Source organism: Colossoma macropomum, unplaced genomic scaffold (genome assembly GCF_904425465.1).
Source record: "Colossoma macropomum unplaced genomic scaffold, Colossoma_macropomum, whole genome shotgun sequence".
In the NCBI taxonomy this organism is placed as follows: Eukaryota; Metazoa; Chordata; class Actinopteri; order Characiformes; family Serrasalmidae; genus Colossoma; species Colossoma macropomum.
Window position 1 is genome coordinate 3,474,519 of NW_023494804.1, and position 13,529 is coordinate 3,488,047.

Below are 13,529 nucleotides of genomic sequence, written 5' to 3' on the forward strand. Positions count from 1 at the left end.
AAATCATAGTTTATAAATACTTTATAAACTTTTTAATGTACAAGAATTCATTCATATCCTGAACAGCATAAAACATTTTAACGCTCTGGTTATATTTTTGAGTGCTTTTGAACTTGAGTTATAGAAGTTTAGAACAGTGGCTAATGCACGAACAGCCAATGAGCTGCTCCACTCGCCAACCAATCAGCACTCAGTAGCAGTAAATTTAGCAGCCTGCTGCCCAAAACCCGTTTGCTGTAGAAAAAGGAAACACACAGGTGAGTTTTCTTTGCTTTTTTAGTGAAATCCATCCTTCTACTGTCTAAAATTGAAGGAAAGTTCTGGGTGAGTGATTAGAAACTATTTTAACTTTTCATTTTTAGCCATTTAGCTCCTTTTACCACCATTCACTAAAGACTCGCTCACGCTGTTTTGCAGTATGTATTTGATATAATGTGGGAAATAGGAAGTGGCCAGACTCCTCACAAACTGGTTCTGCTAAAAGTAAAATGGCTGGTTTGCTATAGCTACAGAAATTAAAATGAACGTCAGATTCTCTGCCTAAAACAGCGATGTTGGAGCAGGAAACACTAAAATGTTCAGGTCAGGGGAAACTCACAAGGAAGACTGACTAATTAATCTTTATTAAAATGCATACTTTGTATTTTCATACCTGTCTCCAGAAAATGGAAGTTATACATCCTGGCTTTCTTCAACATGATTTTCAATAAGAATCAAAACTTTATGAACTAAGACTGACTTGAGATTGTAAGTGATATGAGCAGTCTTGGACAGCGTAGCCTGTTTGTTGACATACGGGTTGTGATGTGCGTTCTTTGCATTGCTGGTTTGAAAATTCCACCCAGAAAAAGTCTTATTGTTTCTGCTCGGCGACACAGGTGAGACCTCAGAAATCAAATTAAATCTTTTGTTTGGACTATGAATGTAATGACTTATTTATGTTTTTACAGAAAGTAGGGCTAGGAACTTAAGTTAGCGTCTTCTGTTACCTTTAGTGGCATGAAAGCAGTACCATCATCTCAAAACTGAATCATTTCAACAGATTTTGACGAAAGGCAGTCAAGCAGTAGAGCTGTGGAAGTTTCAGTTGTTCTCAAATGCTGGACTGTCGAATTAAATTTATGAGAAATAAGTGCAAGTAAACCACATTGAATTGAAATTTTTTCAATTCAATCAAATTTAATAGAGATTTTTTAGAACATTTTAATGTTTTCCTTTTCTCATTTTAGTTCCACAAGCTAAAAGTAGCTCTTCACTGACTGCTAAGTATAAACTGGAGGAGCAGGTTGAAAAATGCTGCATGCCTGCTGCCTTTTACTTTTGCTTAAGATAACAACAGTGAAAACTGTTGCTGTCTTTCTCTTCCTGGTATTTTTAATAAATCTTGTCAAAGTTAAACTGCCTGCACTGAAAAACAGTAATGCATTGAATTTCCTGGACTCAAACGTGTCCATCATTTCCACATGAATAAAATATATTAGATCAACATTGACCAGTCTCTTGGTTTACTTTGTTTTAGCAATAATTGTGTTGCTGTAATACATGGGTGCTCAGTCCTGGTCCTAGAGATCTACCACACTGAAGAGTTCAGATCCAACACAGCTGGCTCTATTAACATGGTTGAGATGTAATGGGCTGCAAGTATTTGTGATACATATTTTAGCGTTTGCACAAGTCATGGTGTTTTTTTCCAGCTGTTGTCGACCACATTCACACCATACACACACCCACACACACACACACACACGGGGCAGTTTCTAGTTCCTCCAATCAGAGTCCAGAGCAAAATGAACCAAGTGCAACAAACGCTGGAGGACACATATCCCAAAACAATTTTTGAACATGGTAAAACATTTAGAATACCAATATTAGGTAACTGTATTTGGTCCAATTTATATTTTGTAACGGCAGAATTCAGAACAGAGTTATCTTTTACATTTTTGCTTAAAAAGACAAACAAACAAACAAACACACAACAACAACAAATAAAAACCAACATATGATTAGAAGAAGTGTTACTGAGCTCCACTAAAGCCTGAGTAGACTGATAAATCAATGTGATCAGTTATTAATCTCAGTGTTACTGAGCTCTGCTAAAGCCTGAGTAGACTGATAAACCAGTGTGTTGAACCAGTTATTAATCTCTGATTATTAATCTCTTAAAATGATGCTTTCATTATGTTCTCTCCTGCAGTTTCTGTATTTGCTCTACACAGTTGATCATGGCGGCAACGACTATAGTGGTTCAGCAGGCGCCAAAGGTCGTGCCTCGGATCACTTCATGGAGTACTGGATTGTGCCACTGCTGCCAGGACATGAGCTCCTGTGAGTGCACATCATTATACGTTCCTCACCAGCACTTTCCACCAATTCCTACTCTAATAATTCTGAATAATTTACTGCCACTGCCGTTCTCACTGTAGGTTTGTTTTGAGGAGTTCTGTTGAAGTTTTTCCTTCACTTGAAGGTCGAAAGAACATTTAGAGATGATGGTGATCGCCTGAGAGGCATGCTAATCATAATTTGGCAAAACAGTCAATTGGACTAAGAATGCACCTCAAATTAAAGGGCTGTCTGGATGTCAGTGGATATTATAGCATCTATATGTCTTGTCTTTAGGTTGCTATGCATTCTGGTGCTGCCCTTGCTTTGCTTGCTCCACGACAGCCAAGTTTGGTGAGAACACCTGTCTTCCTCTGGTGGATATTTGTGGCCCAGGAATAATGGCGGCTTTTGGGTTGGCCATTTGTGTGCCACCGGTCACTCTTTCCATGCGGGTGGCAATACGCCACAAATACCAAATCTCGGTAAGCTTCGAGGTTTTTACACTATGAACAGATAGCAGATGATGACCAAACAATTTATGAGGCTTGTCTAAACCACAATATATACTTAATCCACCAATCAGTACATACCTTAATGGTATGAAATGCGGGAAATATTTTTTTCATTTTTGTAGTGAATTTAAAGTAAAAAACAGTGCAGTTTATAACTGCTGAAAGTTTTTTTTATTCTTTTGGTGCTTTTTTTTATTAAAAAAATTCTTTAAAGAACCTTATAAAACTTGTCCATCATAGAGAAGAACCATTTGACAAAGAACTGTTTATGCATTCAAATGGTTCTTTGAGTGTCACTCAGACTGCATAAAATTCTGCGTACTGTAAAATGAATAACTAAAACAAGATATAATAGAGGAAAAAATGTAAAAATATTTAATATGCACAGTACTGTGCAAGTCAGAGACCAACCTGTGTTCATTTAATTTCCAGTCTAAACAGCCATTGAGTACAAGTTATTCATTTTTCAAGTGATATTTCTGAGTTTATTAGATTAGATTAGATATAAGATAATCCACTTGCAGAAGTGTAGTGAAAAAACTGGAATTTCCAAACCTGGACAAGAAATTATAGAGAAAATGAGATTCCTAACAACCACCTGGAAGAGCTGGTCGACACCAAAACTGCCCCCATCAGATAAACAGCACTTAAAGCTTTCATCTCTGAGAGAGAGGAGAAAATGAAGCTGCTTCAGATCTGAAAACATCCACAGGTGTTTCTGTCCATCCTTCCACTGTGAGAAGACGACTCAGCGCTATGGGTCTGAAAGGATGTGTAGCTGTCAAGAAGAACCTCACTGAGAAAAGGAGACGGACACATCAAACAAAGAAGCTGAACGATGGACTGACCACCCCAGAGTCCAGACCTCAACACCACTGAATGTGTTTGAGTACTTCAGAAAATGATCAACCAGCTTCTAAGACTGAACTTTGGAGGTGTGTCTGCAGATTCTTTGAGGAACTGAAAGCGAGTCTCCTGAAAAGAGTGGAGGCTGGAGTGAAGGGTGTGATCTGAGCTGCACAGTACTGTAAACACTGAAATACATAACTATGAATATTATTTCATTTTCATATGTTTGATATTTCAGGGCGACATTTGTGAGGACATTGCTATCTCCTGTTTCTGCATTTGGTGCTCTTGGTGTCAGATGAACAGAGAGATAGAGCACCGCCAAAGGTTCGCCATGGCCGTCAACGCCCAACAAACGGCCCCCATCGTCACCACGGCCCCCGTTGTCACCACAGTCCAGCCGACTGCAGTGGTGGTCAGTGCAGTGTAGGTGGCGGAGGTCGTCTTGTCTCGCAGGCTTGCGTTGTCTCTAATTATCCATTATGCTTCGTGTATGATGCACTGTTATGAGGGTGAAACAGTAATTTGAGGTTTTATTTAAGGGCTATTTGGAAAAAGGGGAGCAGAAAAATAACAAAAGACTCTTGTATTCCTGTAATAATCCAGTGTTTGTAAAGATAATAAACACATTTATTTTAAGACTTGCTCTGGTTTTTAAATAAACATCAGAAATGAGTTATGAGACATGACCTTTTCGTAATCACAGGTGGTTCGCAGCATATTAAAGTTTATCCAATGTCAACAGAGTGAAGTAAAATGTATTTTTTTTTATTATTTTTTTCTGTTATTACAAATAATAATATGATTATGGGCTCACTGGTCAATGTTTGATAATGAATATGGAAATTCTCAGCAATATAAATATGACCAAATTTCCCAAATTATCAAGGGCCACTTTTTCACTATGGAGCCAAATGGTTCTCATGGCTGTACTGGGCCTTTCCATGCTGGTCCGGACTCGTGAGACCGGTTACGGTTTCTTTTTTCCATCTGTTGTACCACTAAATCAGAACCAGGAAATACTGAAGAAAACTGCACAAACGAGTGGCTAACTGCTAACAGGCTAATAACCATGCACACACCACCCACCACATGTTGGATTCTGTCTGTCACTCCAACTCCGGTCTCTTTCGGCTGCACTCATCTTCTTTATCCTCTAAACGGTATTATTTGAGCATCTGTTACTGAAACAGACTGTACTGCGGGGGGTTTCACCTGTAGCTGGATAACTAGCTACATTAGCATTAGCATCGCCGGGCAGGTTACAGCTCAAAGTACCACAGAGCAAGTCTATTTTGTATCTGTCTATCACTTCAACACTTGTCATTCGAATTTGTGCTCTCAGATTTGAGTCTTAATCTTCTAAACGAGTGTTTTTACTGAGTCCGTACTGCAGTGGGTGGCACCATACTCTCACGTTAGCTTAGCCTAGCAGGCTACAGCTTAAGCACTGCAGAGCAGGTTTGATTTCGGCTTTCTGTCACTCCATCATCAATCAGTCCCCTTTACTCTCGCTGTTGTAATTACTTGTCATCTATACTTGAGATAGCAGAGCACCAGTCCAATCGAACCTACACTGGGGTGTTTTGGTCGCTTCAGCTATGCTAATTTAACTAAGAGAGATGAGCCGGCTGGCATTAGCTTAGCTAAGAGGCTCCAGCTCCAGACATCAGAGAACAGGTTTAATTTCAGCTTTCTGTCCAACATCAGCCGCTCAACTTCGCTTCCTCAGAGGTGAGTCATAGTCATCTAAATTTGTGTCAGTAAAGCTTTTGTTAGTCAAAATCAAAGCTGTTCTGTGGTGAGCAGAGCTGACAGCAAACTACTCTCTCCCGGTTATCAGCACCGTTTAGTATTTAGAAATTGGTGTTAGACTGAAGCTTTGATGTTTATTGAATTGTGCACTGAAAAGAGGCCAATGAGGAATCAACTCTAGGAAGGCCACTCAGGGGCTTATTCAATCTCTTGAGGCTTGTCCACTGCAGCCAGGGCTGGACTGGGAACCAAACGTTGTTGAGATATGGCTTCTGCTGTGCATAGGACAGTCTCAAAGTGCATTTGTGGATCTGGCGATGAACAACAGTCAAAAATATTCATAAAAACATTTCCGAGCTCATGCGGCTATCCATCCATCACCTAAGCAGGCAGGTTTTAATGCAGATTCCTCTGAATATTTTGATGATATTATGCACGTATAGGGTAAAATAACTTAAATCCTTTCAAATGTTTATTGAGGAACGTGCTGGACTGTCAAATCTTCTTTCAAGTCACTTTTTTTACTACTTTTGTCAAGTCAGGCTTTGTGAGAACTAATAGTGAAAAATATGGAAAATGTATGCAGTTCTGAGGTCAATGAGAACATTTTTACTGTGTTCTGTCTTTCATTTTACTTACACAACTTTATAGAGTAACTTTATCTGTGCTTTACTGACTGTCAGGTATGAGCAGGATGAGCTGCTGTCCTCCTCATAGTTAGTGACGACAACAGTGACAACTATGCATAGAAAGTTTCCATGCTGGTCTTCTGACTGTTCACCTGCTACAGTGAAAAACAGTAATATTGAAGAAAATACACCAACCAGCCACATTAACTACACCTGTTTCTACACCTGTTTCACTGTCCATCTTATCAGCTCCACTGACCATATAGTTTCACTCTGTAGTTCTACAGTTACAGACTGTAGTGCATCTGTTTCTCTGCATACTTTGTTACCCTGTTCTTCAGTGGTCAGGACCCCCACAGAACAGGTGCTATTTGGGTGGTGGGTCATTCTCAGCTCTGCAGTGACACTGACGTGGTGGTGGGGTGTTAATGTGTGCTGCGCTGGTACGAGTTCTGCTGGAGTTTTTAAACTCCTCAGTGTCGCTGCTGGACTGAGAACCTAAAACACCCAGCCAACAGCGTCCTGTGGGCAGCATCCTGTGACCACTGATGAAGGACTAGAGGATGACCAACACAAACTGTGCAGCAGCAGATGAGCTATCGTCTCTGACTTTCACATCTACAAGGTGGACTGACAAGGTAGGAGTGTCTAATAGAGTGGACAGTGAGTGGACACTGTGTTTAAAGAGTCCAGCAGTACTGCTGTGTCTGATATACTCAGTGGTCCTGTAGGGGTCCTGACCACTGAAGAACAGGGTATATAAAAATGCTAAAATATTGATTTGTCAGGGTGGCATTGTCAGTGTTTTATATATATATATATATATATATATATATATATGAATCGAGTCATGTGCGATGAATTTGAAGGAGATCTTTCAGTAGTTTATTATTATTATTATTATTATTATTATTATTATTAAGTGGTTTAAGGTGGTTTGATCTAAAGAACAAGACTTGCTTGGGTCTTCAGATTCAAATGTAGCTTCATGAGGTAAAAGCATCCTTAATAATCACTATAATTTGATTATAATTATAATAATAACTCAATACACATTCATTCAGAAAGGCCACTAACAAAGAAACTGCTTTATGTCTTTTCAACAACAATTTTCACAGTCATTCTGAAGAAAGCACACCAAAAGCAGTGAACTTGTCTGTTTTTGTTCTACAAAGATAAAAACAGCTTGAGTAATCTTATCTCAGTACTGTACAGATCAGTGGATGGAGTTACTACATTTTTATCTGTAACCTGCATGTTAATGACACAAATGGCAGAAGCTAAGGTCAGAAAACTGCAACCCAAGGAGTTGTAGAAGCGTAATCTCTGCCGGATCAAGCAGTGTCCAGTTTCTGGCACCTTCCAATGGATCTTTGTACGTTAAGCATCACTTCCCAGTCACAAAGATGACCAGTTGCTAGGGGTCCTTCAAGCTAATGGGATCATGCAGTGCTCAGTCACGACTGAACTTCAATGCAGAACATGCAGCAGATGGTCATGACACGGTTAGAAGAGCTTGCAGCATAACCTCCACTTTTGTGGGTCACTGTTTTTACATGTATTACGTAGAATATCGCTGCTGTCGGAACAAAGCCTCATATCTCCAAAATGGTCACTTCACAGGAGAAGGAAAAAAACATACTTTATTTTTAATGTAAGTCAATGGAACCAGATGTTTTTCCAAGTCACTTTTGGGCCGTTTCTTTTGGTCCATTCACTGCACACAATGTAAAGGGCAACAGGCACTTTCAAATAATGTCAAAAACTAAAAAAAACAACAAAAATGGAGATACACTGCAGCCAGGGCCGGATTGGGAGCCAAACATAGTTGAGATATGGCTTCTCCTGTGCATAGGACAGTCTCAACGTGCATTTGTGGATCTAGCGATGAACAACAGTCAATAATATTCATAAAAATATTTCCGAGCTCATGCGGCTATCCATCCATCACTGAAGCAGGCTGGTTTTAATGCAGATTCCTCTGATTATTTTGATGATATTATGCAAGTATAGGGTAAAATAACTTTAATCATTTCAAATGCTTATTGAGGAACGTTATTCTTAAACAGTTGGACTATTTTCTGATGTAATTTTTTGGTAAAGTGGTGAGCCTCAACCCATCCTCACTCATAAAGGACTCGACCTTTCCTGGATGCTCCTTTAAACCCAATGGTATCACCTCTTTTAAAAGTTTCCTAAATATTTAACAGCCCTACAATTGCTCCAGTCCCACCTTTTTGGGGGTTGCCAATATAAAGCATCAAAAATCTTGTCTTTGCACTACTTTTGTTTAAAAACTGGTCAAAGTGGATTTAAAAATCACTGCTTTTTTTGCATTTTACATACTGGTTTACATAAGGTTTTGTTCCGACAGCAGCGATATGCACCTGCAATGTCATTTCTGAGAATTAAAGTAAGCGTGGATAATAAATAATCATAATGTTTCTGCAGAATGCTAGTGTGGTCTGTGGTCAGTCCACAAAAATGCGATAATTCAAGGTTTCCTGGTGTCAGTCATTCCATCAAGCCATTTTTATTTTACTGAAGTGCCAACTGAAGCAGGACTTCAAGTATTTCACAACACAAAGAGGCCGGTCCCCCCTGGCTTAGCAAAGGGATTACATTGTACAAGCAGAGCTAATCTAGTTGTCCCCTCCCCGTGCCATAGGATGGCAAAGTAGTCCAAGTATGCATGTTAATGCTTACTCAACTCTCTCTTTGCAGAAAATTAGCACTGCACAGTGAGCCTGCACTCTTATTAGCTGCATACTGTCTGGTAAGTGATTGAAAGGCAAAAGAAGCAGATTTGATTAGCGAATGTAATTGTCTGAACCAGTCTATGTGGAGCAGTGCTTCTGTTACTAACTATGACAGCAGTTTCATTAGTACTTTGACGAAAAGCAGAGTCAAGGCAGAAGTACTATTGTGGTGTACATTGAATGGAAGCCAAAAGGCGCTTGAAAGCTAGCTGTTAGCATGACCTGCTTGCATCTATTTACTGAAGTGACTTTGACTGAACCATTCCTTTGATACTTTGAGACTTTTATTCTGTAAGTTCTGGTCCAAACTTGGGATGTTGTTTTGTTGTTTAAAGGAATAGAAGCAGAGGGATGTTGGGGTGTGTGAAGCCTCTACTCGCCCCTCTCCTCATACCCTTCTTCTCCACTCTGTTCAGTGGTTGCCATGGTGGCAAGATCCTGGTGTTTCCCATGGAAGGCAGCCATTGGGTGAACATGGAGGTACTGCTGACAAAGCATATGGCACTTGCATTTTCCCTGCTCTAACATAACTCGGTCGACTCATGAGGTGCTTAAAATGACCTGGTAATTTGAATCAAGTGTGTTTTAGCAGAGAAGTGTGTGGATAGCTTGGGAACCACTCAGTGACAGTAGCCAGCACAATCAGAACAAAAACCAGAGATGATTCCAAGGGATTTCTTCATTTACTTGCCAAGGTTAGCTCACTTGCTTTATGCCATCTTCAGCCTGTTCTTCATTTATCTTGTCCAGGTGCTGGTGAAGGAGCTTCACTCCCGTGGGCACCAGCTGAGCGTGATCCGGCAATCTAAGAGTTGGTTTGTGCAGGAGCGCTCACCCTACTATACCTCTATCCCTGTGAAGCTGGTCAAGAAGGAAGCTGGTGTAGATCTGTTTAGCACTGCCATGCACAATGTACTGGAGGGCCGCAGGAAGGGCCCATTCGCGGGAGCTCTGGCCCAGGTGTCAGAGCTGAGCCGAATAATGAAGATGGCCCACAGGTTAACTTGTGGGATGCTGAGCACCTTGCTGGAGGACAAAGATCTGATGGCTCAACTGAGGGATGACCACTATGACCTGATGCTGACTGACCCTGGGATGCCTGCAGGGACTATTGTAGCACACTACCTCAATTTGCCTTTGGTCTACAATGTGCGATGGACCACTTTCGGTGAGGGCCACTTCTCCATCGCTCCCTCGCCCATCTCCTATGTGCCCGTGCCTGGTACTGGGTTGACGGACCACATGGGGTTGCTGGAGAGAGCCCACAACTTCCTGTACTACAGCCTGAACCTACTTCAGGAACGCTGGTTGATTCTGCCAATTTACAATGACCTTCTACGCCATCATTTCCCTCCAGGTGCCAACATCCCGGCTATGCAGTATGCTGCTGACCTTTGGCTGATGCGAGTGGACTTTGTGTTTGAGTTCCCGCGTCCCTCCATGCCCAACTTGGTATACATTGGAGGCTTTCAGTGCCACTCAGCCAGAGAGTTGCCAGCTGAGCTAGAGGCATTCATGCAAAGCTCTGGTGAAGCTGGGGTGGTCATAATGTCTCTGGGTACTTTGATCACTGCTTTGCCCCAGGAAGTGACTGAAGCCATTGCTCTTGCATTTGCACAGCTCCCTCAGAAGGTGGTGTGGAGGTTTGTGGGGAAGAAGCCATCCACATTGGGCAACAACACTCTGCTCATGCAATGGATGCCACAGAGTGACCTTCTGGGTCACCCTAAGACTCGTGCCTTTGTGGCCCATGGTGGCACCAATGGCCTCTATGAGGCCATCTACCATGGGGTGCCGGTGCTAGGACTTCCACTGCTCTTTGACCAGATGGATAACGTGGTGCGACTAGAGGCTCGTGGTGCCGCTCGCATGCTAGATGCTGCCACACTTACGGCAGAAGGTTTCCTGGAGGCACTGCGGGAAATCTTAGAGAATCCATCTTACCGCCTCAACATGCAGAAGCTTTCCCGCCTGCACAGGGACCAGCCAATGCGTCCTTTGGACAAAGCCGCATTCTGGGTCGAGTATGTCATCCGACACAAGGGGGTGCCCCACCTTCGCACAGAAGCTTATACCATGCCCTTCTATTCATACTACAGCTTGGATGTGGCAGCACTCTTGCTATCTCTGCCTCTGCTGGCCATGGGAGGTTTCCTCATGCTTCTTTGGACACTGATATGCAGGAAAGACTGGAAGACAATGAAATACTCCAAGAAGAAGATACTGAAAGAGAACGTTGTGAAGGAAAACTGCAACATTTTAAGGACTTCATGATCGCTAAGCTGAGAGCAGGCAAAAAGCAAGCTTGACTGATTAACTGGATTACTGAGAGATAAAAGATGTTTATCAGAAAAGGACAGAAATGCCCTTATTAAGATGTTCTAATGATAATTACGGCACCACATTAACCACATATTCGCTTTCATAATTCACTTTGCTCTCATTCTCTCTCCCTTCCTTCCTATCTTTCTCTCATTCTTCTCTCTGTGTGGACGCAGAGCTGTGCCCCTCTCAGCTCCAAGGATTCCCTGCCAAGACCAACTGAGTGCTTATGATTAGGCACAGACCACTTCCTGGAATCATTAAAGTTTCCACTAATCCCCTCTTTGCATAACGCTAGGAACGAGAGTAATTGTAGAAAAAAAAGAAGTGAGGATCATCTGTTCAGTAAACAGACTGACTCGCCCGGGGTGATGTAATCACGCAGTCGGCCGGATAAGATCTGTGATCACTGAATAATTTGGTGATTATCTCATTTATCCCTATCTCGTATAATCCAGAATATGTTTCTTTCTCTTTTTGTCTATTTTCAGACACGTATACACAAACACGCAAGGCAATACGACTGGATTGCAATCAAATAAAAACCTATTTTTGATGACAAAGAATTTGTCTGTGGTCAGCACTATTTTCTAAAATCAGCGGATGTGATGGCATTTCACCAGTAGGTGGAGCAACAGATGCATTTTCAATAGATAGTTCCCATGATGAATCTTTCAGGTGGAGCGACTAAAAACAGGCCTATTATGCTCAAAGACAAAGATGAATCTACCACTTACAAAACAAATACATTTCAGGTAAGAAGCTTATTTTTGCTTCAGAAGAAATCCCAGCCCGAAGAAGCTCCTCCTCCTCATCAGATACGAGAGGAGAGATGGACAGATTGACGGACAGAACAATAAGAAGAAGAGAGCGGGAGAAAGGAGAGAGCTAAAGCTGATTGAGAGGGCATTAGGCATGGCTGTAGACGCTAATGTACGCTTCTAATGACTCATTATCTCATTATCAATCTTTCTCTCACTCATCTTTTCTTTTTCCCACTCTCTCTATCCCCTCCCGATCGACTAGCAATGATGGGAATAGCAATTAGGACGCTGGGCTGCCAAATGGCTATTTTAATTAGCTTTCCTTAAGAGAGACAAGGAGGTGGGAGGGCACAGACAGAAAGAGAAGGGGGAGGGGCAAGTGAGAGAGAGATGGAGAGAGAGAGGGAGAGAGACTGATGTTCTTAATAAGTGTATTAGATTAGGAGGTCATTAGACCTATGCTCGGATTGATGATTAGGAATTCCTGCAGGTCATAGAAACTTATTAACGCGGCCCACTCAGTGTTAATAGAACTATCCTATTTGTGTTAAACACAAAGAAATTAAAACTAAAAAGCAATTACAGCGTGATGGCATCGTCCGCCGCCCTCCCGTGGTCAGCCATCATCTCAGTGAAGAGCCAGTAAAAAGCTTTAAGGATGAAAAGGAGTCCCGTCACCTCTGGACCTTTTCATTCTTTTTCAATTTTGCTCAATGAGTGTTTCCTACAGTTCTGAAAATTGCCTAGCAATCTAGATTCTACTTAATGTTCTGAATTTTACCTAATGTTTGGAATTTTTCCTTACATTTTAAATTTTACAGAATGTTCTGTATTTTGCATGAATTTTGCCTAGTGTTTTGAATTTTTTTAATGTTCTGAACTTTGACGTCTTAAATTTTGCCTAATGTTCAGAATATTGTCTGATATTTAGAATTTTACCTTATGTTCTGAATTGTGCCTACCATTCAGAATTGTTGTCTAATTTTCTGACCTGTGCCGATTGTTTTGAATTGTGCCTAATGTTCTGAATTTTGCCTCATTTTCTAAACTTTGCCTAATATTTCAGATTTTTTTAAAAGTTTAGAATTTTTTCGAAGTTTTTGAAAGTTCTGAATTTTGACACTTCTTAAATTTTGACTAACAACTGTTCTGAATTTTGCCCATTTTCAGAATTTTGCCTAATGTTCTAAATTTTGCCTAATGTTCTGAATTTTGCCCAATGTTCTAAATTTTGCCTAATGTTCTGAATTTTGCCTAATAATCAGAATTTTGTCTAATGTTCTAAATTGTGCCAATTGTTCTGAATTTTACCCAGTATTCTAATGTACTATTCTAATTCTAATTTTCTAATGTACTGAATTTTTTCCCAACATTTTGTAGTTTTTCCAATGTCCTGAATTTGGCCATGACAATAATCAAATGCTTATCATACATCGTACTGGTAGGGATGACAGTCGGTGACCAATCAGTTACATAAACAGTTCAGTTAACAACCAGTAATTTGAAAATACAGGACCAGAAACTGGATTCAAGCTCTTTAATGTGTGGGCAGTGGATGGTCCGACACGCAGCACTGAATGTGATCAGAGATCTGGTGGTGCATTATAACACAAC

At 41.0% G+C, this 13,529-nt stretch overlaps 2 protein-coding genes across 4 annotated transcripts; both read left to right on the plus strand.

Moving 5' to 3' along the window:
• Positions 1 to 204: 204 nt before the first annotated feature.
• Positions 205 to 4,325, plus strand: ponzr10 (plac8 onzin related protein 10). 3 transcript variants are annotated; one of them, XM_036594904.1, is made up of 4 exons: positions 205 to 257; positions 2,195 to 2,325; positions 2,620 to 2,807; positions 3,925 to 4,325. In XM_036594904.1, exons 2-4 carry the CDS (start codon positions 2,223 to 2,225, stop codon positions 4,114 to 4,116), a joined length of 483 nt encoding a protein of 160 aa, XP_036450797.1. In that variant the 5' UTR covers positions 205 to 257; positions 2,195 to 2,222; the 3' UTR covers positions 4,117 to 4,325. The 3 variants fall into 3 exon arrangements, with proteins under 3 accessions (XP_036450797.1, XP_036450798.1, XP_036450796.1); XM_036594905.1 differs by lacking the exon at positions 205 to 257 and adding an exon at positions 286 to 324; XM_036594903.1 differs by lacking the exon at positions 205 to 257 and adding an exon at positions 466 to 878.
• A 4,882-nt stretch (positions 4,326 to 9,207) lies between these two features.
• Positions 9,208 to 11,103, plus strand: ugt5g2 (UDP glucuronosyltransferase 5 family, polypeptide G2). The gene is made up of 2 exons (XM_036595507.1): positions 9,208 to 9,309; positions 9,580 to 11,103. Exons 1-2 carry the CDS (start codon positions 9,280 to 9,282, stop codon positions 11,101 to 11,103), a joined length of 1,554 nt encoding a protein of 517 aa, XP_036451400.1. The 5' UTR covers positions 9,208 to 9,279.
• Positions 11,104 to 13,529: the final 2,426 nt, after the last annotated feature.

Excerpts from the sequence above, each read along its gene's own strand:
- ugt5g2 (XM_036595507.1), top strand. The coding sequence starts at position 9,280 with ATGGAAGGCAGCCATTGGGTGAACATGGAG. Across the intron at positions 9,310-9,579 it reads GCCATTGGGTGAACATGGAG|GTGCTGGTGAAGGAGCTTCA; the intron begins GTACTGCTGACA and ends TATCTTGTCCAG.
- ponzr10 (XM_036594903.1), top strand. The coding sequence starts at position 757 with ATGAGCAGTCTTGGACAGCGTAGCCTGTTTGTTGACATACGGGTTGTG. Across the intron at positions 879-2,194 it reads GTTTCTGCTCGGCGACACAG|TTTCTGTATTTGCTCTACAC; the intron begins GTGAGACCTCAG and ends TCTCTCCTGCAG. Across the intron at positions 2,326-2,619 it reads CTGCCAGGACATGAGCTCCT|GTTGCTATGCATTCTGGTGC; the intron begins GTGAGTGCACAT and ends TCTTGTCTTTAG.